The following is a 25,241-nucleotide window of genomic DNA, read 5'->3' on the forward strand; positions in this document are numbered from 1 at the left end:
AACCGTCGCATCAGGCATATGCTGAAGATAGCCCAGAGGACTCACCTAGAGCTAAACTCGGCTCGTGGCGGGATGTATGAGGGGGTGGAGTCGGCGTTGGGCATCTTACCGAGACGAGTACGGAGTAGTTATGGTCACTTGAACTGTATTTTGGAGTAAATAGGATGTTGGTTCTTTTGAATCATCTCTTCCTGCTTTCCACAATTACCATATTGTCTATGTTATTGTCGCCTTTTTGCTTCCCATTCCGTTCGTCTTGACTTATTCTCGTATAAGTCTTATCGACGGTGAAGACGGAAAATCGCCGTAAATGACCTAAAGTGACTCACCAACAGTGTTTCACCGTGGATTCTCGAGTCTCACCAAATTGACGTGAACGTTTGCCCACAAAACCAACAGCCTACCTGAAATCCTAACCCAAACCACCCAATAATCTACTCACAAAACACTAACAGCACACGAACCTCACCGCACCAAATGTCTCTGTTTACTCGCGTTCTAGATGTCATATCCACCCTCCTTCCCGTGCACCTACCCAAGTCCACAAAACTAAACCGCGTAGATGCACCACCCCACCTCCTCTCGTACCACGACCCCTCCATCGGACCCAAACCACCACCCTCGCAAACGCTATTCCTCCCTCTCCGCAACCACCTAGCAATCTCCCCATTGTCGACCCTAGGCATGGCACAAACGCACGCTCACTACGAGGAAATCGACAGCATACCTGCCTCCGCCGTCAACCAGACGAGCGCGTTTGGCAGCGGGTGTTGGTGGCTCGTTCATCCGGTGACTTGTGTTGAGGTACTGGATTTGAGTACGAGGGTGTTGGTGGATCTGAGGGTGTGGATTGAGGAGACTGTGCCGAATGAGTTGTTTGTAAGCAAGAGTAGGGCTGTTATGGGATTCAAGGGTGTACGGCAAGAGACGTTGGGGAATGTGGTGAGGGAGTTGGAGAAGAGGAAAGAGAGGGGGGACTTGGAGAGCGAGGAAGGGTATGTGGGAGGTTGGCAGGCCGTTGGTGGAGATGGGGAGGAAATTGCTGAAGAGATGCCGAGGGAGAATGAAGACAACAGGTTCGATGAGCCAAACGGGGGCAAACAGAACAAGGCAGACAGACTGAGCCGAAACTCTGATGCACAGTTGGAAGAAGCTGCTGCGGCTGGGCGAAACGCCGCCGAGGAAGCGAGGATAAAGAGTGAATACGGGTATGTAGTTTGAGAACGATTGCTAGGACAACAACTTGGAAACCGAGAGAAGCAAGATACCTGGATGTTTCATACAAGGTTTCATTCATTGGTTAATATCTGGCTGCGAAATCTACGCTATCTGATATGTAAACATCAGATACCAGCCCAGAAATATGTCATGTCCAAGGAGATTCGTTGCCGTATCCTTGGTCCTATTTCATGTATATGAACTATCGTTGAACATCCGGGAACGGGGTATCGCCAAACCAGCCCATGTCCTTTAGCCCTGGTATATTGGTACCATCCGTGTACCCTTCCATGGATCTACAAGCATCATATATCGTTAAGCCTCATGTTGCGCCGGTTTAAAGAGGAAGATATAAGAAGAGAACAATAGACGTAAATGAAAAGTCAAGGCGACAGGGGGAATCATGCTTGCTTAAAGTCGAAAACCTTGATGGAAAAACAGAATGGGAAACTCCTCGCTATGCATGACCGGCCGTCATGTTATATAGACCGTTAACGATATTGCGCGTATTACGAAAAGCTTAGAACAAAGTCGCGCAGTCGATAGTAATAGGGATGGTCGACAGGGGTATCAATGCAGAGTCGAACACCAAATGCGGAAAAAGACATACTATGCCCTGCTCGGGTTGATGTTCTCCAGCTCGCTGCGCTGGCGCAAGTACTTGGCGGCAAGTTGATCACCACCCTTCATGGACTGCTCCATCCAGTGTTGTGCAACACACATTGTCATGGGATCGCTGCGGGCGGGATCCTGTGACGCTCTCCTCTCACGGTTGAGAAGCTCAGTCTTGAAGACCTCGCTGGGCCTGGTGAGTGGCAAGACGGTGCGATGAACGAGCTCGGGTGAAGTGAGGTAAAAGATAGCAAGTTCACGCTCGGCAACTGCATCACCTTCCTTGGCGGTGATAAGAAGCATGCGCCCGGCATCCTCCATGGTGTACTTGGAAATTGGTTCGTCGGCTGTAGCCAGTGTGGTGGATGACATGCCCGCCTTTTCGGCAGCACCACCACTGCTGACTTTGCCTGCATCGCGCTTGGAATTTTGGGTGATGACTTCGTCAACAAGCTCAACCATGATCCGGCAGACATCTTGCTTGAGGCCAAGAGCAGCAAGGCCAACATCCCAGAATGCCTTACCTCGCGCTGTCTTGTCCAGCATCTGCGCGGGTACAAATGATGCGATGTATTGCAGGTCTCGGAACAGTGTCTTGGGTCGAATGTTGGCATCGCGGAAGAGGCCTTGGATGACTTCAACAATCATGTCTGTGCTTGGTGGTCCAACAGGGGAGCGTGCACCGTTACGAGGCAAAGGAGAGGCGTTGCTCATGCGTTCTACATTCATGCTGTGGGAGCGACGTTCCTCGCAGTTGGCGATTGCCTCTTCCAGGTTCTGCGCACGAGAAGTCTGAGTGGCTGGCTCGCGAGAGCTGAGTTCTGGCATGGTGCCAAGAGTGGGCGATTGAGGAACTGGAGGAAGCGTCTCGCGACGGTTGTTGTAAGAGCGACCTGTCCGAGAAGACAATGAGGCTATGATGAGTAGCTCCAGCTCATACAATGCATGTAGCTTGGAGAAGGGATTGGGATGCGTTTGGAATCTGCCCAGCAGCCGTCGGAAAGCAACGTTGTATGGGAACTCAAGAAGCCCAGCCTTCTTCGCAGTGGCATTGCCAACTGAACGTGAGGTTGCGTCGCTTGAGGTTGAAGAATGCTCGCCCGCTGATTGATGAGCATCAGATGCGCTGGCATGTTGGAAAGTCGCAACAGGTGGGGCAGCTGAGCCCCGCTCGTTGCGGCCAAGTGTCTCCAAAGGCACGTTGCGTTGATCGGATAGCGTCTGCTTTCGAATGTTCTTCATGCTCTTCTTGGCAAGCTGCTTCTTGCGCTTGCGTTCTTCTTCATCCCTGCGCTCAAAGACGTCGTCAAGTAGATCACCACAGAACCATGAATCGGTCTCACTGCCGTTGGCGAAAACCATGGTTCCGAGATCACTCAAGAGAAGGCCTGTGAGTGTTTGCTTGAGATCAAGCATGAAACGACGCTTGTCTTCGTTGACCATTGCAGACTGCTTCAGCATCACCGTACCCTTTGAAGACGATGCGGTACGTGGACGAATACTGGTCGCATTGGTGGGCGACTGCGCTTGAGTCTGGAACGGCGACCAGAAAGTAGCCACAGAGTCAATCGACAGAACAGGCGAAGAGCCACCGAAGTAGTCGTGAGAGTCCACAGGATTCCTTCCCCAGGGGCTCTGTTCAAAGCTGGAAGACCCATTTCGGTTAGCTGCGGCACGTAAACTGCCCTGGCTTGGTCTTTGCGAAAAGTCGTGGCTACGTGAACCAGGTCGGCCATGGGTCTCGTACTCTTCGTCGCCAGCGATAGAAAGCGTGCCGACGCCAGTCAGGAACAAATCGCCCTTCTGTCGTCCACTTTCTAGGATCTGCTGATCACGCTTGTACAAGTCGCTGGACCAAAGCACGGGTCCGTCTAGAACACCCTCACCAATGATCTTGGTGACGCACTTGTCGACTTCGAGACAGAAACGGTGTATCCGCTCTTCGCCCTTGCAGAAATTCTCTACGCCGTATTGCATGAGCCATTTCAAGGTGATCTGCGACTGCTCATCTGATAGCTTGTTTGGACCACCGAAATCTTGAGTAGCGGACATAAGGTCGACGAGCTGAGCTTCGTTTTGACGTAGGAAGCTATTGGTGCTCCGTGGCTGAGAACCAGACGGACCTCTGGCATTGAGCGTCTTCGACTGTTGCTCCATGATCTTGAGGGCAAGTGCAACGTTTCTGGCATCTTCGTATGGCTTCGAGGTACGAACGTCCGTGATGTACCACATCTTATCACGGAGGTTCTTGAATGTGAGCATCATCTCTTCGACCATACCATCTGATCGCTCCTGAGACTGCTTGAGCCACACGAACCAAGCCTCGAATTCTTCGATGGCGTTGGCTGCTTTGCTAAGGAGATCACGGGGACCACGAGAGAAGTAGTTGAGGAGAGCGGCGTACCCATTCTTAACCAATGTCGGAGAGCTGAGTCTTTTCAGACTTTGCAAGGTCTTGTAGTACATGTGCGCATTCACGAAATCGGATCGTGCTTGGCACTGGTACATGGCGGTCTCGAGCATCGTAACAAGAACGGAGTTGTTCTCTTGTTTTTCGCCAACTTGCGGGTTGCTGTGGCTCCTAGGGAACTGTGGCGAGCGTCGAGATGAGACGTTCCTTTGACTTGCAATCATGTTCGTAAGCTGGCTTTGGCTCTGTGTTGAGTTGTACGGGTTGCGTGATCCAAGATTGTCGCTAACGTTGCGTACTGGGCCACGGCCACGTGTGCTCTTGCGGGTCGTCATTCGGTTGCTGAAGTTCTTCGATTCGCTGTCGGGTGCCAGTTGTTTTGGAATCTCGTATTCTTCCACCAGCTTGGCGATGGCCTCTTTCAACTGGTGGTAATCATTTCCAAGATCGAACCTGTTGCCGCCATCCTCGTCGTCGCTGCTGTCACTGTCTGGTGAGTCTTCATCGTGTTCGTCTTCATCGTCGAAATCCTTGCGCATTCGCGGCTTCAGCTGCTTGCCATCGGCGGAGATGTAAAGGACAGCCCATCGCTCTGCACACGGATGGCATGAACCCGATGTCGCTTCGAAGCCTAGAATGCGAGTCATTTCAGAACATGCCGATCGCAGCTGTTTTCCGTATTGCTCCGTTGGTGCTGGCTTCATCTCGGTTTCCGAGTCGGTTGTTGTCGGGTTGCCGTCCAGGAGAGGCTCTCGCGACGTCTGGTCGCTGGTCATGGAAGAGGCACTGGCACTCAAAATAGAGCTTGCATCAGTCACGGAAGCGGCCGCATTCCGGAATGGTACTGACATCCCGGACATGGATGAAGCAGATGAAGCGAGACCAGTACGACGCTGGCTGTCGTTGTCCATATGGCTAGATGATGGACGGCGCTCAGGGAAGAGGGCGTTAACCAAGGTAACAATGTCTGCTGGAGAGAGGACAATGAAGGGCTGGACTTCTACAGTTTCCCTAGGTGACGTGATGGCCTTTGCGGGTAGCAAAATTGGCTTCGAGGGGGTTTTGGTGTGCTTGAACCGGGCTAAGATGTTTTCGATATGTGTTCGGATCTCTGGGAGTATCGGTACTTTCTTCTGCCTGGATTCGTTGTTAGCCGACACTGTTAGTGTAATACAGGAGCCGGATCGTACCAGTTGTAGGTCATGTCCACAACGTATTTCTGCGCTCGGATGGCTACCTCCTTCAGGATTTTGATGCGGGCATGCTCGCTGATGTGGTGGCCTATCATGATGCCATGAGTCTAGCTGTTGTTAGTGTCATGGGTCTCGTATCGACAAGGGTGAACATGCCTCAGGATGGATGATAGCGTTCATGAGAAACGTAGAGAACAGCCAACGAGAAACGAAAAAGTTTTGAGAAGCCCTGCGGACGTTCTTCTCGTCCTCGAGCTTTCGGAGAATGGCATTTCCAATTTCCAGGACTCCTTCCGGGATACCGCCGGCACTAGGCTCATCATCAACGACCTCGAACAAACGCTTGACGGCCTTGTCGAAGAACTCGTCTGCTGCAATAGTATCTTTAGTCGAACGTTGGACCGGCATTCCAGGTCGTGCTGCCTGCTCCTCTGGCTTCTCAAGCAGAAACTGGCCATCCTGCAGGGTCTGCATAAGATAAAGCTCCAGGTTGGTCTTACCAGGCCACTCTCGCATACCTGCCCAGACGTCAAGTACAGTCCTGATGAAGTTTGGGTTGTTGTTCTTGATCAACTTGGCACAAACAGTGGCCCATACATCCGTGCGGCGAAGGTCCTCGGCCGAGTCGGGTCCGGACGAGTTGGCGAATATGGTGTAGACCAGGGCAGACAAGGGATCGTGGCGCTGAAAAGACAAGAGGCGTTCTACTGGGCTCGTTCCTTGCTGCTGGGGCTTTTGTGAGGATGCATTGCGGCTGCGGGCGTTTGCAAACATGACCGAGTCAATCGGATCCATGGTCTGACGGAAAGATGTAAGAGAAGTAAGCTCTTGCTGCGAAAGACTGGAAATGCGAGCAGCAAGAAACTCAGGATTGGTGCGGATCTCTGAAATGAAATCTAGAAGATTGTCCAAAATCTTGGACGGAACTTCGTTGAGGAAAGTCGAGGCAGAGAGGGGTTTCTCGCTCTTCATGTTCTTGGACTTGCCAAACTCCAGGTCCGGCTCCAAGAGGGCGTATTGCCTCGTGGCATCGCACGAGTTGCGAACGTCGTTCAGGGCATTGTACAGGGCGGCAAACGACTTCTTGTCGTCGGACCGGAAGTTGTCCACCAGGGTGCGGTAGGCAAGCTCTCCGCAGTGTACCAGACGTGCGGAGAGGGCGCTCGAGACAAGCCACCTGTGCAGGCGCACGCGGGCGTGCGTCTTGCGCTGCTCTTGGTAGCCCTGGAGGCGTATTAGGTGAGCGAGCTCGGCGAGGGAAGTCGCGGACGGCGGGATGGCTGCAGTTGGCAGGTACGAGTCGGTGTAGGAGGAGAGGTCGGCGGGCAGCAGGCGAGGCAGGCGGCCTGCGGGCGCAGACATGGAGGCGGGCATCTGGGGTCGCTGGAGCGTCGTCTGGTGGCCATGGCGGTCGTTGTTGTTGTTGTGGTTGTGGTTGTTGTCGACGTCTGGCGTTCCGCCAGGTCGACTGCCCATGGTGGTCGTCGTCGGATGCTTGGGCGCGCGAGGTGAGGGCGACCGGGGCGGAGCCTCAGTGGGCGGGTCGTCGACTTGAGAAGTAGTCACGGTAGTGTGCGAGGGCGTGTGGCTTCTCGACGACACATGGGTGACGGTGGGCGAGACGGCTACGAGTAGGGTCAGCATCGGCTCGCCTGCCAGCTCATCGTACATGGACAGAGCAGCGCATCGGTGCTCGCGCCAGCTATTGGACGCTGGACCGCTCGACAAGACCAAAGGAGCAGGAAAAGCCCAAGCAAGGAAAAGCACCTACGCGGAGTATTGCCAGCCTGCGCCGGCGAGGCTGTGAGTTGGGTTCGTCGCATCATGTCGCCATGAGGGAGCCCCATGGAAGCCCTACGGAAGGTGCGGACCTCAAGAAGATGGCAGTGATCCTCTACGGCATTGCCAGATGGAGCGACGGTATTGGGAGAATGGAGACTGCTTTGGGCGCGATCTCTCCACAGCTTTGGACGTATGCGCTGGCGCGTCTTGACTCTTTAGGTGGTAATGATACAGAGTAGCGAGGCCAAGCACGTGTGATTGGGCGCCTGTCTCGAGTCCCTGTAACAAGGGCGGGCAAGTCACGACTGCAGCTCAACGGCCCCCCTACTAATACTAGCTATACCGACAAAGGCGGTCATGGACAGCCAGCGGCCAGATACCGCGTATACACTTGCAGCGGGGGAGCTGCTTCAGATTGGTGGCTCACGGCAGACCGCCAGACTTGCCCACGGCCTCACATCGCCATGGAACTGTCCAGGCGATGACTTGCAGGAACAGCACATCGCTGTGGGACGAATGAGGGCCGACCGCCCAAATGCCTCAGCTCTGAAGGGCCCATGGACCCTCTTTTGCCCACACGTTTTGCATGGCCAGCCATCCCCGCCTCGCACAGAGACTCGTCGACAACGCACGCTTCTGATCGGCGCCGTCGTCTTTCTGTTGGAAGCTTCGGCGACGCTCTCCCGCCGCTGGTGCTGGCGAGCCATGTCGCCATACATAGAAGAGTCTAGCGTCTCGTCTCGGCCGCTTCTGCGACCGCCCAGAGACGCTACCCCTCCTCTCGCTCTCTCCATCACCACGACAGCAGACGACGCTCAGCAGCAGGGCAGAGCAGCTCGTAACTTCTCAAACACGCTGCTCGGGCGCGTCTGCAAGGCCAAACAAAGGGCAGCCCCCAGCAAATCACACAAGCGCCTGTCTTCTCGCCCTCCTGACGTGCCGGCTGTCGAGTGGAGTCGCGCTGCCCCTGCGCTGCCAGCGCATTCCTGTCCAAAAAGACCATGGCATGCAACATGCTGCACGCCAAAGCATCGCGCTGCACCGCTGTGAACCCATGGTTTCCCACTTCATATCCCAGTGCATGGCTAGTGCCTAGTCACTCTCCAGACCATCCATCATCCTGCCATGTACATGCCGTCGTTGTCCAATGAGCCTCACCGTCGCACCACGTACTAAACAGTCTGCAGCATCTGCTGCTTGAAGCTATCGCTGCAGACGCTGCGGAGCTTCGTTTCTTTTGCATGTTTGCAGCAACATTGCGTCTGCACCAGCGGCCTAGTGGGTGGCAGCTCTATCGCCATCGTAACATTACGAGATAACAACCTTGTGCGTGGGCGTGGAAATGTTACATTGAACATGTCCCCAAGTTTGGGTGTCGGAGATCGTTGTGCCCATCTGCCGGTCCTAGTCGTGTGCGAAAAATACCCCGCCACCACGAGTTGCCGCATACAGACCGCTCCTTCCTCAGGTACCTACGGCCCACCGACGTACCCATGGCCAGCGACGTACCCAACGGCATTTGGGCCGACGCTTACGTGCCCAATTGCTTCTAAGCGCCTATCTACAATGCAAGACATAGGAAAGTGTGGTGATCCCGCTAACCCGACACCAGCGCGCCAGCGTAGCGCTCTACCGGCACCATTGTACTCGATCGATGGCCTCTACAACTCCATCAGAGCTTGCCCGCTTGCACCCATAGTCAAGTCATGGCTTCCCTGAGTAGAGGTGCGACACGTTTCCGACTGTGCTGCACTTGTCGTTGCCACCAGGTTTTTCTCCACTCCCTCTTGCTGTCAATGTCGTCGGAATTCTGCCACTCCTCCAATCCCAACTCGTCTTTTGAATTCGTGGCAAACCTTTTGGCAGCTGACACGGCGCCGTCGTTGAAGGCCCATAGTAACAGTTCTCTCTGGAAATTGCCACCCGAACCCGTGGATGTGGTCATCAGGGAATACATGTCCAACTCTCGGTCCTTTGCGAATTCCTTCAACACTGCGAGGAATGCTTCGGCTGCCGGAGCGCTGGCTTCATCGCCAGCCTTGTTTTGGAGGAACTCGATAGACTTGACAACGGAGCTGACGCCGAGCTTCTGACCACCCTGGTCCCACTGCTTGTAATCTTTCCGAAGTATGTCTTGCAGCTTTAGGCTTCCAATGTCCTTTTTCGCTGCATTGATCTCCCTGTACAAGCTGGTTCGATCGAAGCTTGCAGCCAGCTGGGGACAGAGCATAATCTTAGCCTCTAGGTACTCGACAGCCTTACGGTCATGCTCGGTCGTCTTATTCGCGTCTTGGAGATTAGCCGTATCAATGAGAATACTGGCCAAGCTTAACTGGGCGACCTCCGCGTCCCAGCGCTGAACAAAGGCAGCGTCATTGGACATGCTGTCACCCTGCGCATGGGCTGCCCCAGAAGACAGGGCAGACGCCGAAGCCATGTCCCAGGACGGCTGACAGTAGTTTGCGACCAAGCTAGTGCAGCTACCACTCTTCTCGATGATCCTCGGCTCCTCACCTGTGTCTCCCGGGACTTTCTTTTCATCATCATGGTGGTCAATGACGCCAGCGACGCGCTCAGCATAAATCTTGCCCAACTGACCCTGCAGGGCATTGTGGTCTACCAGAATCCATTTGGTATTCTCGGGTACAAGCTTCGACTGTATGTCGGATAGGGCGGGTAAGTCGTCAAGCGTGATCAAGTGCTTCGACTCAATGTTGGCGTGTTTAAACACGGCAAGGTATTCCGGCCTTAGCTGAATATCCGCAGCTGGAATATTCGTGATTGGCACGTAAAGCGGGCTAAAGGCATTCCTGGGCGGTGACATAGACCGGATGTACGCGTATAGAATAGAACATGACATCGAATCAAGGTCTGCAATTCATGAGTTCAGAGCGCCCTGGTGGAGCAGAAGTCATGCTCACCCGCAGACTCATTGCCAATGACGAATGTAATCTTCTGACTGCTTTCAATGGCGCTCCGAAGAGCGCCTCTCGCGTGTGTAAGAAAGCCCCGTAAAGAATTTCTCGGCACTGCCATGATGGTGTTTGGCGGTGAGAGAAGTGGGAAGATTTGAGAGGTTGAAAGTAGACGAGCGAATGGCCGTGAAGAATACAGGTGACGTAGAAGAAGCTCGGACCACACCCCGCGCATCACGAGAGTGGGAAGGTGCGATGGCAGGAAGGCTGAGAGCAGGAGCGAAAATAATGGGGCGAGGACCAGTGAGCATTTCGTATTGAGAATTCTGTAATCGCAACCGCTTTAACCGCCGAACTCTAGCATCTCGCTTGCTACCTACCCAGCACTTGGAAAGGCGCCACACGTCCATAATGGTCTCTTGAAAGATACCTTTCACTACACTGGGACATTTTAGAACACGACCAGTGGCTTGCCTAGCTGATCTCAACGCTGCCTGCAGGAACTCCTCTGGTACTTCGTAATCTGCGTGCAAAGAACTGCATGATGGGCAGCATCTCTTCGCGACTGCTCGGCATACCGTCACCGTTCTTCTTCCACTCCTTGAACTCGATATAGTCGAAAGCATCTTTCAGCTTCATCATAGCACTATCCGTGACGGCAGATTTCTTGTTCGCCTTACATACCAGCACCGGGGTCTTGCTTTTGTTCTGCAGAGCTTTCAGGGGCACTGATTGTGACAGTGGTCCACCGATACTTATTACCCCGCCTAGTTCTTCCTCGAGCTCGGCCGCAACCTGCAGTCCGACCATGCCGCCTTGCGCGAATCCAAAGATCATGATCTCTCGTCCTTTGTAGCCGCATTTTTCGATGAGACCTTTGTGGATGACCTCATCTAGTACCAGACGTGTTGACCCCTGGAGTCCCGTGTCCATGTCCATCTCGCCGGTACTGGAGTCGAAGATCATGTCTTCACCCCAATGCATTCCACCGAGGTCGAACGGCACGGGGTTCGGTGCCTGTAAAGCGAGACATGCTGTTTCCGGTAGGTTTAGCTGCTCGCCGAGCTTCGTAAAGGGTGCGTTCGTATCGCCGAGGCCGTGTAGGAGGATTAGGATGTTCGTGGGTGGCTGTGAAGACGGCGCTGCAAAGGTCAGTAAGGGTAGGAGTGACATTGGCGAATGTGACATACGTGGCGTGATGCTGAGGGTCACTGAGGACGGAAAGTCATCTTTGGTAGGGAGTCGGCTCGGCATGTTGTCGTGAGGATGGAGTTGTGGCTGAGCACAGAGTGGAGTTCGACGCAGAAGCGACGATCACGGAGCTTCCCAACAAGCTTTCAGCAGGAAGATCAAGCAACGACACCCGTCTTCACCCACAGTGGAACGTGGACTTTCTTTCAAAGGCCAAAAATGATTCTCTCGGGCTCCTGTACGCCCAGCTGTTAGCAATTGGTGCTTCTCGCAACTCCAGCCCCTCAATGTCGGGATCCAGCCCCTCTATCATGCGAGGCTAAGCTTTACCAAGAAAGCTTATTTGGCTTGCCGTGCATCCCGTCCACATCCTGGCGCATTACGCACGCCTCTATACTACAACAGGCCAGGCATCATGCTCCAGACGTATTAATACGACACCTTGTCCACTAAGATGGAGCTGTTCGCGCGCTGGCGCATAATGTGGCGCGAGCATGAGCTCAAGGACCCCAACTATGCTTCACAGCTGTGCCACAAGTGGTCCCTGGATGGCTGAGCGATGAGAAAGAGAGGGGCACGATCGGCCCTGGTGGATGATTTGGTGCTGCAGATAGACGTATGAATGCTGGCCGCGTATGACGCTGACTGGCAGCAGCTGGCTGCTGAGAGATATTTAAAAGTGAGACCGGGTACGCTTTTGAGAACACAGCACTCAAATACTATCGTCTCGACAATTCAACAGCAGAATAACCCCTAGTTACACTCACACTACTCCTCCAAACCATCACAATGGGCTTCTGGGGTATGTCATCCATTCTGGTTGTTCAAGAGATCCCAGGATTAACTTCCATCGTGCAGACAGGAACGAAGACAACTACCAGCAGGTATACGAAAACGACAACTTCAATGAGAACAAGTCCAGCTTGGGACATGAGGTGATTGCTGGAGGTGCCGCTTTCGCTGGATTCAAGGCTTTTGAGGACCACCAGCGCAAGGAGGGTAAGTGCTCCCTCTTTTACGATTGCTACTCCACGCTGACACTTGAACGCAGGCCAGCCTGTATCGCACCAATTCGCTAAAGAGCTACTGGCTGGCTTCGCAGGTGCTGAGGTAAGCATTTTGTGGGCGAAGAAACGAGATGGAAGCTAATGGGGATGTGTAGGTTGACAAGCTTGCCGAGACAAAGGGCGAGGACTGGTTCGACCGCGAAAGGGCCAAGCGCGACGCGGAAGAGCATGCCAGTCGAATGTACGACGAGCACTACATTCAGAACCATGGTGCCGACCAGTACGACCCCCAGCAATATGGTCGCCCAGAGAGGTTCGAGCAGCGCGGATGGTAGCGGAGCAGACAAGGCTATGATTGGTGCAGCCGTGTAGAAGGAATGAACAAACCAATAGATGACTAGCTCATCGAGTTGCACACCCTTGCTTTTGCGTCAGCCCCTCAGAACTGTCAACGTGTTTCGTGAAAGATGCCAGCCACTGCCATGTTGATCATGTACAATCGGATGGGGTTCTTGTTATTTGGGTGAATGAGGGGGTCCACAGCCTATTACGTTTTCGCCAATGTCGCCAATCTTGCCAAGTGTGTACATGATTCGTGCAAATCTCGTAGACGAGAGACGAGAGACGCACCTCAGTGTGACGGCGCTCGCATTACGCTCCAAGTGCTCGAAAGTAGCACACGACTACCTTTGCGGTCACCGCCACACATCCGCGCGGTCAAAACTAGATATATCGGCATCCTGTGGGATCTGATGAAGCTGCAAGGAACGCGTTTGTGTACTCTCGTTTCGTCGTGTTCCGCTGTTGACGCGCCGACGACACGGTGATGAAGTTTGCCAAGTGAGACAGCGCGTCTGAACATTACCAGCCAACAGGACTGACTGCAATACCGTAGAGAATTAGAGCGCGATCTCGTTCCGGAGTGGCGGCTCAAGTACTTGGACTACAAGGTGATGCCGACTTCCGCTAGCCCACGTTTAGCACCGCAGTTGAACTGACGATGCCTCCAGGTTGGCAAGAAGAAGCTCAAGGCCATCGGTCGGGCCCTCCGCAACGTAGAATCCACCCCGCGGCTCCGGCGACGCGGCAACGTCCTCCCCTCGCCCTTTGATGCCGCTCCCAAATACACATACCTCAATCGCGACCATGCGCGACAAGGCGAGACGGGCAGCACGAGAGACGCCGAAGACCTGAGAACCCTCGCCATCACGAACAGCCGGAGCCAGCACAACCTGCAACAGACAGAGAATGGCAACCGCACTGGACGCACACCCGAAGAACAGCCATTGACACAGAGCGGGAGCCATGCCCGAGACTGGGGCAACAACTACGGCAGCTTTGGTGGGGACCTGTCTGGTCGCGCGCAGAACAACTCTATGGCCAGACCCAATGCCCCGCCGTCCCTCAAGCTCCCTGGTGCGGCTCTCGATCCTGACAATGTCTCCCCACAAATCGGAGGTGCGTCAGGCGCGTCAATGGGGAGGCAGAAGACCGTCAGGCTTCCATCTCCTGCAGAAGATGAAAATGGCAATGACAATGCCTTTGAGATTGGAAGGACTGTCTCGCCCAAAAAGCAGCACAATTCGCTGCCGAGCAGATACAAGAGCGTCTTCAGTCCCAAGCGCATGAACTCTCTACCAGGGCCCATTACCCAGCACAAGTCGCGTCCATCAGCACGCCGACTATTCTCGCTGAGCAACAAGACGCCTCCGGACAGCCCCGGCGATGTCCCACTCGAAGCCTACCGTGATCTCGACTTCCGGCAAGCCGAGTTCTTCAGCTTCCTCGATGGCGAATTGGATAAGATCGAGACGTTCTACAAGCAGAAGGAAGAAGAGGCGACGAAGCGTCTAGCCGTGCTCCGCGACCAACTTCACATCATGCGAGATCGACGTATTGATGATGTCATCAAGCGTCAAACCGATAAGATCAACGCCAAGGCCCGCAAGAAGCATGATGGAAAATATGTCCTAAGCAACGGCCAAAACAGCAGCTCAGGTGAAGAGAATCAGCAGGGCAACAAAACGAACGGAGTCACTCTCAAGGACGCTTTCCTCAACCCCATCGATGCTGCATTGGAGGCCATCAACGCGGGCAAATATGGCAAGAGCACCAAGAACATCACACAGCTTGCGACGCCAACCGCACTCCAGCCCAAAGATCATCCCGATAGTCGCCGCGACTTTGCTAGACGGCCCGAACTGCCCGATGTGCCGTACCAAACAGCGAAAAGGAAGCTCAAGGTCGCACTACAAGAGTACTACCGAGGGCTAGAGCTTCTGAAATCTTACGCGTTACTGAACCGGACTGCGTTTCGAAAGATCAACAAGAAGTACGATAAGACCGTCAACGCGCGACCATCGTCGCGTTACATGAACGAGAAGGTGAATCACGCCTGGTTTGTGAACAGCGATGTGATTGAGGGACACATCCGCGCGACCGAGGACCTGTACGCAAGATACTTCGAGAAAGGCAACCACAAGGTTGCCGTCGGGAAATTACGCATCAAAATCGCACGAGCAGGCGATTACACAGACAACACATTCCGCAACGGTCTGCTATTGTCAGCAGGCACCATACTGGGCATACAGGGGCTCATCAAAGCAAGTCAAATAACCGACTTGCATAATCCTGACAGCTCCGTGCTTGCGGTAAACACGAGCTACCTACTGCAGATCTACGCTGGATACTTCCTCATCAACTTTCTTCTTCTTTTGTTCTGCCTGGCGTGCCGGGTCTGGCATGAGCACAAGATCAATTACGTTTTCATTTTCGAATATGATACCCGCCACTATTTGGACTGGAGACAACTTGCGGAGGTCAGTAGCTACCGTGTCTATGCTGTTCCTAACACTAACGCACAGCAGCTTCCCTGCTGGACTTTGTTCATGCTTGGACTATGTATGCAAATCAACTTCCATCAGGTTGGGGGAGACGATCTTTATCTTTACTATCCGGTCATTCTCATTGGCATATCGGTCTTGCTTCTGTTCAACCCCTTAAAGATATTCTACTTCCGTACCCGCATGTGGTTGCTATACTCGCTGGCAAGTACTCTGATCATGATCCATAGTATCTTTGCTAACGCAATAACAGTGGCGCCTGTTGCTTGCTGGTATATATCCTGTCGAATGGCGAGACTTCTACCTCGGCGATATGTTCTGTTCCCTGACCTACAGCATGAGTGTAAGTCAGCCCACCGCATCTTTATTCCAATACTGAAAGCCCCAGGGTATCGCGTTGTTCTTTTGTCTCTATGCGCACGACTGGAACAACCCTCCGCAATGCAACTCATCTCACTTACGCGTCACCGGGTTCCTCAGTACGTTGCCAGGTATATGGCGATTGATGCAATGTCTACGCCGTTATAAAGACACCGGAAACAAGTTTCCCCACTTGCTCAACGGTGGAAAGTACATGGCGACTATTTTGTTCTATGCCTCCATCAGCGTTTACCGCATGGACCAGAAGACGTCCACCAAGGCAGTCTTCATACTTTTCGCAACCATCAACGGCATCTACACGAGCTTTTGGGACATCTACTACGACTGGAGTCTCGGTGACCCGCATGCCAAGCACCCATTCTTGCGAAAAGAGCTTGGATACAAGAAGGTCTGGTGGTACTATACTGCCATGTGCATTGATCCAATCCTGCGATTCAATTGGGTCATGTATACTATTACTCCCCTCCAGCTACAACATTCGGCCGTAACCTCTTTCTGTGTCTCCCTCAGTGAGATCTTCAGAAGAGGCATGTGGTCCATCTTCCGTGTCGAGAACGAACACTGTACGAACGTTGGTCGATTCCGTGCAAGCAGGGATGTACCATTGCCATACTACGTGCCCATGGATGCTGAAGTGGAAGAAGACCATAGCTCGGGGATTCCGCGAGTGGCCACACATATCGACGAGGAACAGCCTGATGAGTACCGTCCACGGACACCGACAGAGGATCAGATCCGTCGTCCTGCTACAGCCACAGGAGCAGAAGTTGGACAGTCTCAGTCGCCTGCCCGCAAGCGCCGCGGCCCCCAGGACGAGTTTCGTCAATCTCCTCTGCAGCGCGCATTTACGCACGTCGGAGATATCTTCCGCGATGCACACGCCGAAGACTTTGAACGCAAAACAAAACCTGAGCTTGGCCGTGATCCTCGCGATGCAAACAAGACGGAAGAAGACGACTCGGACGACGAATCGGACAACGACGAGCAAGAAGAGGTTCCAGATGAAGATGGCAGCGATGCAGAAGTCGAGGTCGACAACGAAGTTGAAGACGATGAGGAGCAGAGTGCGCTGTCACGGATACGCGAAGACTTTGCAGTCGGTGTGAGCGGTGCACGAAGCGACCGTACACATCAAGAGTAGTTCAAGCCACAAGCACATGACATGCTCAACAATGCACGGATGAATACGCATATGAGAACCATGGCATTGATATTTCGTTTCTTCAATTTAGTATAACAGATTTCATCCCGTCTCCGTCGATCCCAACCACTTCTGCACACCGGTCCCTTTCCCAAAGCCCATCCCAAAAACTCCGTATTCCCGAACCAAGTTACCGTTCCGCGGCTTGTTCTTTCTGCAAGCAGTGTACAGAGTATTCGGCGTATACAAATCCTTCGGAAGGCACTTGAGCGCGCCATTCCAAGGACCAGTTTGTTCTCGTCTTATAACGAGGTGCGCCTTTACATCCATCTACACCGAGAGCATACTCGTTGCCATGGGCATAATCCCAACACATGTTTCTTGGTAGTTCGCTGGCGAGTGATCCATCACGCATCGCATCCGTCATCTCTCTCCCATCCTCTCATACTCGGTCCCCTTCCTCCTCTCCGCCGAGCTCCAGCTCCGAACTGGCGGCGTGTACTTGTACTTTGGGTCGAACGGCGCCCTGCACTTGTCGCAGCGGTACACGCCGTCCTTGTCGGGGCCTAGTGCGATTGGCACTATGTTGGGGCATTTAGCGCAGAACCAGTCGCCCTTTGATTTGGGGCAGTAGGCGATGCTATTCAGGCAGGGGCCGTTGTGCGAGGCGGGGTTGGGGAAGTCGCATGCAGAGCAGCGATATGCAGTTGCTGCTGGCATCTTTGCTTAGAGTACGAGTAGTTGGTTGGTGGTGGTCTGGTATTTTGCTTGTATGAGATAGAAGAGTTGATAGTAAGATTGCAAGGGCGAATTGTGTGATTGATGTCTCTATGGATCGTGCAGCCGGGAGAGGTGGTATTTAGACTTGAGATAGTTGGATGGTTCTTTTGAGATTCTTCTTTCTTTTGGTCTTCGTACCGACGAATTGCTATACATATGCAAAGAGGAGGTTTGTGCGCCGTGGGGTGGTCGGCGACGAAAGATTACCACAAAGGCAGAGGCCCGGATTCTTTCGGGTTTGTTCAAAAAGCTATTTTGGCCACCGACAGCACCCATTGCAGATGGGCGAGTGCCCACACCTATCTTTGAAGTTTCCTTGCCCCCAGGACGTCATTTCTGAAGCACCCAACACAAAACTTAAAGTCGAATGACCTCACACTACTCAATCAGACACCTTCACGAATAGTGACCCAGCCCGTATACAGCCTCGTTCAGCCCGAGTATTCGGTCGATGAAACAACACTTTTCACTGTACTGTTCTCTCGTGGCCCTCTAGCGCGCCGTGCGATGTGTTCTTGGCGGGAAAAAGCAAACGTGAAAATGACGTGCACGCCGCCATCTCAGCCGCACTAATTGTGAAACGGATAACAAGACGTTCATCTCGAGTACGTGGCTGCTTCTGCGTGTCCGGATTTGCTCCGGGCCACGTTTTCTTATGCTCCGTTCCACGTGGACGCGGTCCCAAGCGTTGCAGACCAACGTAGAATGACAAATAGAATGGGTAGATAACCTCTGAAGCTTCGAAAATGAGGCGGTACTGTGTTCCTTTTTTGTGTCATGTTGACGAGACTGACGGCTGCCGAGGGATATAGAAAGCTGACGTCGCGCATTGTGAGGAACTACACTGTATGATAGGTGGATGCTTGGAAATCATATCATGTGTCAAGCCTCATCTTCCTACGAATGATACGGGCTTGGTCTTGGCCATCGCCTTGCGATACCCACCTACTATGGAACCTGCAACAATTTACCTACCTAGGTATACACCACCACATCATGTTGTCTTCATGGATTCATCTTACCCCACATGGCTACAAGCTTGATGAATTCCTCGTCATCTCCAAACTCACCGTCTAGGCCTATGACCTTCTTCCAAACCGCGTTATGCTCTTTCAGTCTGTTCGCCTCTGTTTCGTTGACTTCATTGAAGAAGCCATACAGGGCCCTACCGAAATCACGAACCTTATTCACTAGTCCAATCATTTCCATAGGAATCGTCTTAAGAGATTCAAAACCAGCATCAATGGTATCAATTTTACCCAGCTGTTCGTTCTCGGTCCTCTCCAAGTTTTTTGTTTGCTCCTCGAATACAGCAAGCAGAGCCTTGGCTTGATCGCTCCTATACACCAAAACAGCGGTTTCTCGCATAATGTCTTGTTGATTTGAAGTTGTGCAAAATCGTTTTCTCATGGAACATTGCGCTTTTTCTGCCTTGATGATGGCGGACTCGGCTGTTAAAAGTACTGTTCTTTCCACGAGCTTGCGGTAGTTTCGGATGAATGTTTTGACCGCAAGATTGCGGTCGTTGAGCTTCGCGATCTGGGCAGCCGGACAGAGGTTCAAAGCAGACATTGCAATGCGACCGATTCTGGTGAGATGTAGCAGCAGGATTATTAGAGGTAAATTTATGTTGTAATGTGTTGATCGTTTTCCATAGCAAACTTGGAGATGTCATTTGATCTATGAGTCGGGAAGATATACCTCTAGATATGTCTGAATACTCGACGGACACTATGAATACATCCAGATGATATATGTTATTGTACTGCTTAAATGTTTCTCACTCGATAGTCCTTGTAGTAATGGTTTGGCGTAAGAAAACCAGGGCCGATTTCCGTGGACTAACATGTGAGTCTTGATGGCATGAAGTGGCTGCTTAGTGCCTTTGCTGAACTCTTCTATAGGAGTTGACGTCGATCTTGACAGGCGTATTCTCTAAGCGCAGTAGACAAACCTGGGTTGCCTAAGTCCTCTGACCTTCGTGACGACCATATCCATTTGGTCAAAAACAAGCTCGAAGGCATCAACAAGTTTGTTACATCGACGGCATGCCAAGTGGCGACTAGACTGCTGCAGAGACGACTGATGCTAGGGACCTTTCTTCGTTCATAACAACCCGGATGTCATTTTAAACGATGCTTTCGGCAGACTGCAGGAAGTGGTGTAGAACGGGGTTCCATACGGCTGCGGCGGCTAAATTTAAGCATTCTGGTGCTTGCCGGACAGCCAAAGTGGTTCAACGCAATGTTGAAAGTACGAACAGTTGTAGGTATTGCAGTCTTGGAAGTCACTGGCAAAAATATGAGAGGCCCATATTGGCGGGGAAGTTGTCGTTTACGAGAGATTAGGGATAGTCGTGGTTTTAGTGCAACACTAATGGCGCTATGAGCTGGTGTTAATCGTCCAGCACATGTATTCTTGACCGACTCCAGGTAGACATCTTGGGCGATTTCATGGTCCGGGGCGTGAATTAGCTAGACCATGCATGTAGTCATACTCATCGTCGACCTCATATCATGGTCACCTTCCATCTGTACTTGTCTTCTTGTGTTCGCGGACGTCTATAGTCAAGCCCAGATGTAGACAAGGGAATCATCTCACTTACACGCATGCCGACTCCGTATCGGTTGCTGGTGGCGACTTGGCGTAAGGTAACAGACGTGCTCGCGGGCATTGCTGGCATGAGAACATCAATGTAAGCACGGAGAACTCAGTTATAACATGTCGTGTGATGCTTTCATCGGCGTCGTACAATGCGCCGGAAGCATTAGGAACGATAGGAAGAGTCAAGGGCAGGTGTCCAGAACAAGGCCGTAAGTAGAGCGCGAAATGACAGCACATAGCGTGGGGGTCTGTGGCTGCCATTGTCGAATAGCAGGAGATGCTTATGCCGTGGCGCCGCAAAACGCTGTCATTTACAAGACGGTCTTCCAAGGTACGTCCTAGGGGCTGGGAAGTCGCCGTCGGGACGAAGCGAGGCGACTAGACCGCTTTAGGTAGGATGCCCGCATGGGTGTCGCAGTCATCTTCGTCACGACTTCGATTTCAGGCGCGTTGGTTGAAAGAGATCGGGAGTGGCTTGACGCAGTGCAATATAGAGATCATTCAATGAACAGTGGTTGAAATACGCAAACCATCGAAACACAATACCCCAATCGTGGACCGCCTGCGACGCGGCGCAGAGGACAATCGCTGACTCGTGAAAGACGTGAAACGAAGGTGATTCATGCTCAAACTAACAAGGGCATCTAGAACAATTGAAGAGCCTCTACGCTGTATTGATGGGACTGCTAGCGCCAGGCACGGAACTGGGAGATGAGACGGATCGCTGCTCATTTCGCGCACGGAAGCGAACATGTAAAGGCGATCGGATCGGTGGGTGAAGCCGCGGCTGCGCTGATATGTATCATCTCGGTAGTTGTCGCGGAGAGGCCAGGTACGAAATGTAGCGCGCGGAATACGAGTGGGAAGGAGAAAAGAAAAGATCGTTGACGTAAATGCTTCCGCGGAGCTTAGACTCGACGCGACATCACATGATCAGGCCATCACCGGAATGCAGTCCGGCGATGATCGGTGTCCGCATCTCAGTAGCGCCCTGTCACACCGCTCGCAAGAAGATGTGCAACAGGTCTCGCGGGGTAGGCAATGGTGTTGAGGGCGATTGGGTCTCGTGAGCCTCAGCAGATAACGCAAGCGGATGCATGTCATTTCCTTGGCCTACCATTGGTGCGGGCAGTGCTACGCAGAGATATGAGGGCTCGCAGAGGCTGCAGAGTAGAGTGGTATGGTCCATGGCACACAGGCAGGTGTGTCGAAAGAAGGACGCCTCGTGACGCTGGGTAGCGCCACCAAGGTCCGCGTGGGCTTGACTTGACATGTTACTCAACAAATCTAAAAGGAACCACGACACGGCCTTTGTGGGAACTGCACGCAAGGCTTTGAGATGCTCGCACTGTGGAGTTTGGGCATTGCTAGCAGGGTGATCGATGCTTTGGTCTTCGATGTCTTTGTCGAACAAAGCAAATGATGATATTCCATGGCCCGCGGCAGCCGTGCAAGCTACGACCGTGGAAAGTACGGTGAGCAAGCCAATAGTTGATACAGGGTTGCTTTGCCTGCCTCAACTGCAGCACCCCTTGGCGGTCATCCTCACCATGACGTATGAGTCGGACGACAAGGGTAACCCGCGTCGGGCAAGTCCAAGATCTGGCCTAGTAAAAGTCAATCGGCGGGTTGACACCTGCAAACAGCAAATCCAGCACGCAAGCTTGAGGGCGTGGGCGAGCTGGCGTGTATCGGTCCCAGAGTGGGCAGCTTGCCCTCGCCGGAAGGGTGCTTCGAAACATGAGTTCAACGGCCGGGGTTTTTCGAGCAATCGGAATCGAGGCGGCACAAGCGAGGCTTGTGAGGGCGACTAACAGGGAACGGCGAGGCTGCAGCACGTTTATCGTGAATGCGGGAAACGCTAGTTGGGGGCACGGTGCATGTCGCGAATCCATTGAGGGGAATCTGTCGGCCCGCGCTTGCTCTCACCTAGTAGTGGCGTTATGATAAGCTGTTGCCCGTAAAACCTTGATTCCCATCTTCTGCTATTATGCGACACTCCTCAACCTCCATTTCCTAATAGTCGTAATCCCGCCAGCATGCCTCCCGATCCAAAGGACGCGCCCTTCCCCACCAAGCAGCTCATTATTCTCGGTGCGTATGGCCGCTGCAGTGATGTCATTGTGAGTGGCTGTTTCTAACCAACCGCGTAGGAATATGCCGATTCTCCGAGCCTCTCGCCTTCAACTCTATTCTGGCCTATTCGGCCCTCATGGTTCAAGACTTGGGAATTAGCAGACACGATGCTTCTTTCTACGCTGGGCTCTTGGTGTCTGCTTACGCCATCGCCGAGGCCATGACGGCCCCGTTATGGGGAATGGTTTCTGATGTCTACGGCCGGAAACCTGTTGCGCTCATTGGCTTGCTCGGCGTTGCCCTGTCGAGTCTCCTGTTCGGTGTTGCGCAGACGTACTGGGTCGCGTTGCTTGCGCGCTTCATCGGCGGTGCATTGAACGGAAATGTTGCAATCATGCAAACCATGGTCGCGGAGTCCGTCAAGAACCCAGCCCACGAACGTAAGTAAATCGCGCAGTACCCTATTCGGCAGGTCCATCTAACCAGAGCTAGCGCGTGCATATGCTACACAGCCCTTCGTCTGGACGGTGGGCGGTATCATCGGTTCAGCCATGGGCGGCTTCCTTGCCCAACCGGCACGACTCTACCCTCATGTTTTCGACAAGCATGGTCTCTTCGGACGCTACCCGTATCTTCTTCCTAACCTCATCGCGGCCATTGGAATCATGCTAGCCATCCTCCAGGGCATGATCTTCTTGGAGGAAACACTTGTCCGCGAAGAGAAAGAGGACGGAGCAAACGGTATCGCCGACCACCATGATTATCACGACCATCTGGACACTATCAACGAAACTCCTGCCAACGAGCGAAGCCGTCTTCTTGGACCACCCACAAACCACCCGCATGCAAACCGCGAGGCCCGAGGCTCAATCGCTGGTTCTATCCGGCACCGTGGCTCTATCGCTAGCTATACGCGCGACAGGTTGGCCTCCATGTCCGTTTCTGGTAGCATTCGACACATCCGCAAACGGGCTTCTTTCTTGGAAGAGGGTATGCCCATGCCCTTTGACCAAAGGTTCGATATCCGGCGTTCGTCTTTTGGAACTATGCACTCGATCAAGATCCAGCAAGACGTGCTACCCATGCGCGGTGGGCCGACTCCGAAGCCCCGCAAGACTTTCAACCGGACTGTAGTTATGATCGTCCTCGCAATGTCCATCTTTGCTTTCCATCAAATGGCCTTCATCTCGATCCTTCCGGTTTACATCCTTGATACGCCCACAACGACTGGCCTGGATTTCAAGGGCGGACTGGGAATGGATTTGCCAGACGTAGGAAAGTTCCTCACGGTGAACGGCTTCATCACTCTGTTTGTCCAGGGCTTCATCTTTCCCATCTTCGTCGAATGGGCTGGTGTGTGGAACTCGTTCATTTGGATGATCATTCTCTACCCGATCACTTACCTGATCGTGCCCTTCATCAGCGCTTTCCCCCACGAGCTCGAGACCCCGGGTATCTACCTTTCGCTTTTCCTGCAGGCGTTCTTTGGTATCATTGTGTTCCCATGCGCCCTGATCTTGATGAAGAATGCTGTTCCATCGCCCCTCGTCCTTGGACGCGTCAACGGTATCGCGATGTCGGCCTGCTGTCTAGCGAGAACAATTTCTTCTCCTCTCATCGGATTGATCTACTCACTCGGAGGATCCGCAGCAGCGTGGTTCGCCCTTGCTGCTGCTGCCATCTTTGGAATGATCCAATTGTTCTGGGTTCCGAAGGAGGATGTCGGTGCCGTTCAAATTGATAACGGTCTTAAGAAGGTTATGCATCATGACATGGACGAGGACGCGGTCGACGACATTTCTATCATTGAGTCAGTCCGATGATAGAGTTCAAGACGGTAACGAAAGCATGGTGCTAAAAACGGTGGATCATCGAGTAATGTTTCTTTTTAAACGTCTTGGAATTCGACGTTGCATGTTCATCCGGTGTTTATGGTTTGGCTCGATGTGCTTACGTCTCGAGCGCTCGTTTTCTATCTTCTTTACGGATGCGAGCATCTGAGCGGTTAGATTTCTTGCATAGCGACCTGAGAGATCCAATGTCATTCATGTCGTGTCTTGCAAGGACCTCAACTTTGAAATGGTAATGGGTGAAGCTTGATAGCAGGTCTATTCCTGTGATGATGACCCACTTGGACAGTCCGTGCAACCCGTCTTACTCACGCACAGACAGTTATCTAGTGCAAGCTGATCCGGGCCCACAGTGGGCCCACTCCAAGGTTACCACTGCGTTGGCGCAGCGCACGGGATGGTGGACATCCGGTAGAGCGATCACGATGGATAAATGCAGTCGTAATGAAGGAAGAGATGTGCTTCCTATAACGAACCAATGGATCTGGAGGGACTGCTTGGAGGTTTCGAATGACGAATGTTGAGATTGCAGAGCTTGGATGTTGTTGCACCTGGCGCAATCAGGCCTCTGATTATATTGTGTCGTGCGACGCTTGGATGTCCATCATCCTTAAGTTTGTACCAGCAATAGCAACATGATGAAGCAAACAGTAAGCAGCAACCACAAGATCCACCACGATGACGCACCAAAAGCAACCCGGAATAGGAACGAAAACTATGAGAAACACAGAGACAGTTCATAGACGGTATGACAGTGTTCTGAACTGTCCTGAGGTGCTAAAATATCCAGCCGTCATGTGTGCGAATGTATCTAGGCTGCTGCTGTCTGCACTCAAGCGCTTTGGCGGGATACCCTTTTACGCGCTTTTCCATTAAATTCCTGCCTGTATTCCAAGCTTCGCGGGTGTATTGCGATTACTGGGTTATGTTGTTGGCGGAACAGATGAACATGTATTTGTGGCAGGATGCACCGTGCGGTATTGATTGGCGTTGACATGGCACGCTTGAACCATGTGGCATATCGCGAAAGGCACTTGTGGAGACAGCACCGTTGAAGACATGAAGTCGGGAAAGTATCATGGGCTCGATATCTGTGTAGTGCGTTGTTAAGGATGTTTGCCAACATAGATGACGAGGAGAGAGGTGAAGTCCCGAGACGATATGCAGATATGTTACCTTTTCCATAGGGGAGCATTCACTTGCATCCAATGGAACAGGCGTCTGTGCTGCGAGCTTCT

At 52.8% G+C, this 25,241-nt stretch overlaps 6 protein-coding genes across 6 annotated transcripts; 3 read left to right on the top strand and 3 right to left on the bottom strand.

The window, feature by feature from the left end:
- Positions 1-1,274: 1,274 nt before the first annotated feature.
- ACET3X_003251 (uncharacterized protein) lies at positions 1,275-7,283 on the bottom strand. Its single transcript, XM_069448506.1, has 3 exons — positions 7,205-7,283; positions 5,431-7,058; positions 1,275-5,377 (listed from the first exon to the last, which is right to left on the bottom strand). The coding sequence occupies exons 2-3, from the start codon at positions 5,526-5,528 to the stop codon at positions 1,828-1,830; spliced, it is 3,648 nt and encodes a 1,215-aa protein (XP_069309798.1). The 5' UTR covers positions 5,529-7,058; positions 7,205-7,283; the 3' UTR covers positions 1,275-1,827.
- Positions 7,284-8,564: 1,281 nt separating this feature from the next.
- ACET3X_003252 (uncharacterized protein) lies at positions 8,565-10,251 on the bottom strand (the record flags this gene model as incomplete). The annotated part of the gene is made up of 2 exons (XM_069448507.1): positions 8,565-10,086; positions 10,137-10,251. The coding sequence occupies 2 exons, from the start codon at positions 10,249-10,251 to the stop codon at positions 8,915-8,917; spliced, it is 1,287 nt and encodes a 428-aa protein (XP_069309799.1). The 3' UTR covers positions 8,565-8,914.
- Positions 10,252-10,604: 353 nt separating this feature from the next.
- ACET3X_003253 (uncharacterized protein) lies at positions 10,605-11,384 on the bottom strand (the record flags this gene model as incomplete). The annotated part of the gene is made up of 2 exons (XM_069448508.1): positions 10,605-11,272; positions 11,321-11,384. The coding sequence occupies 2 exons, from the start codon at positions 11,382-11,384 to the stop codon at positions 10,605-10,607; spliced, it is 732 nt and encodes a 243-aa protein (XP_069309800.1).
- A 648-nt stretch (positions 11,385-12,032) lies between these two features.
- On the top strand, positions 12,033-12,745 carry ACET3X_003254 (uncharacterized protein). The gene is made up of 4 exons (XM_069448509.1): positions 12,033-12,123; positions 12,180-12,320; positions 12,373-12,431; positions 12,484-12,745. Exons 1-4 carry the CDS (start codon positions 12,111-12,113, stop codon positions 12,661-12,663), a joined length of 393 nt encoding a protein of 130 aa, XP_069309801.1. The 5' UTR covers positions 12,033-12,110; the 3' UTR covers positions 12,664-12,745.
- A 409-nt stretch (positions 12,746-13,154) lies between these two features.
- ACET3X_003255 (uncharacterized protein) lies at positions 13,155-16,693 on the top strand (the record flags this gene model as incomplete). Its single annotated transcript, XM_069448510.1, has 6 exons — positions 13,155-13,168; positions 13,224-13,278; positions 13,339-15,147; positions 15,196-15,375; positions 15,425-15,514; positions 15,560-16,693. The coding sequence occupies 6 exons, from the start codon at positions 13,155-13,157 to the stop codon at positions 16,691-16,693; spliced, it is 3,282 nt and encodes a 1,093-aa protein (XP_069309802.1).
- Positions 16,694-22,116: 5,423 nt separating this feature from the next.
- On the top strand, positions 22,117-23,976 carry ACET3X_003256 (uncharacterized protein; the record flags this gene model as incomplete). Its single annotated transcript, XM_069448511.1, has 3 exons — positions 22,117-22,171; positions 22,231-22,593; positions 22,646-23,976. 3 exons carry the CDS (start codon positions 22,117-22,119, stop codon positions 23,974-23,976), a joined length of 1,749 nt encoding a protein of 582 aa, XP_069309803.1.
- Positions 23,977-25,241: the final 1,265 nt, after the last annotated feature.

Source organism: Alternaria dauci, chromosome 2 (assembly GCF_042100115.1).
Source record: "Alternaria dauci strain A2016 chromosome 2, whole genome shotgun sequence".
NCBI classification, from domain to species: domain Eukaryota; kingdom Fungi; phylum Ascomycota; class Dothideomycetes; order Pleosporales; family Pleosporaceae; genus Alternaria; species Alternaria dauci.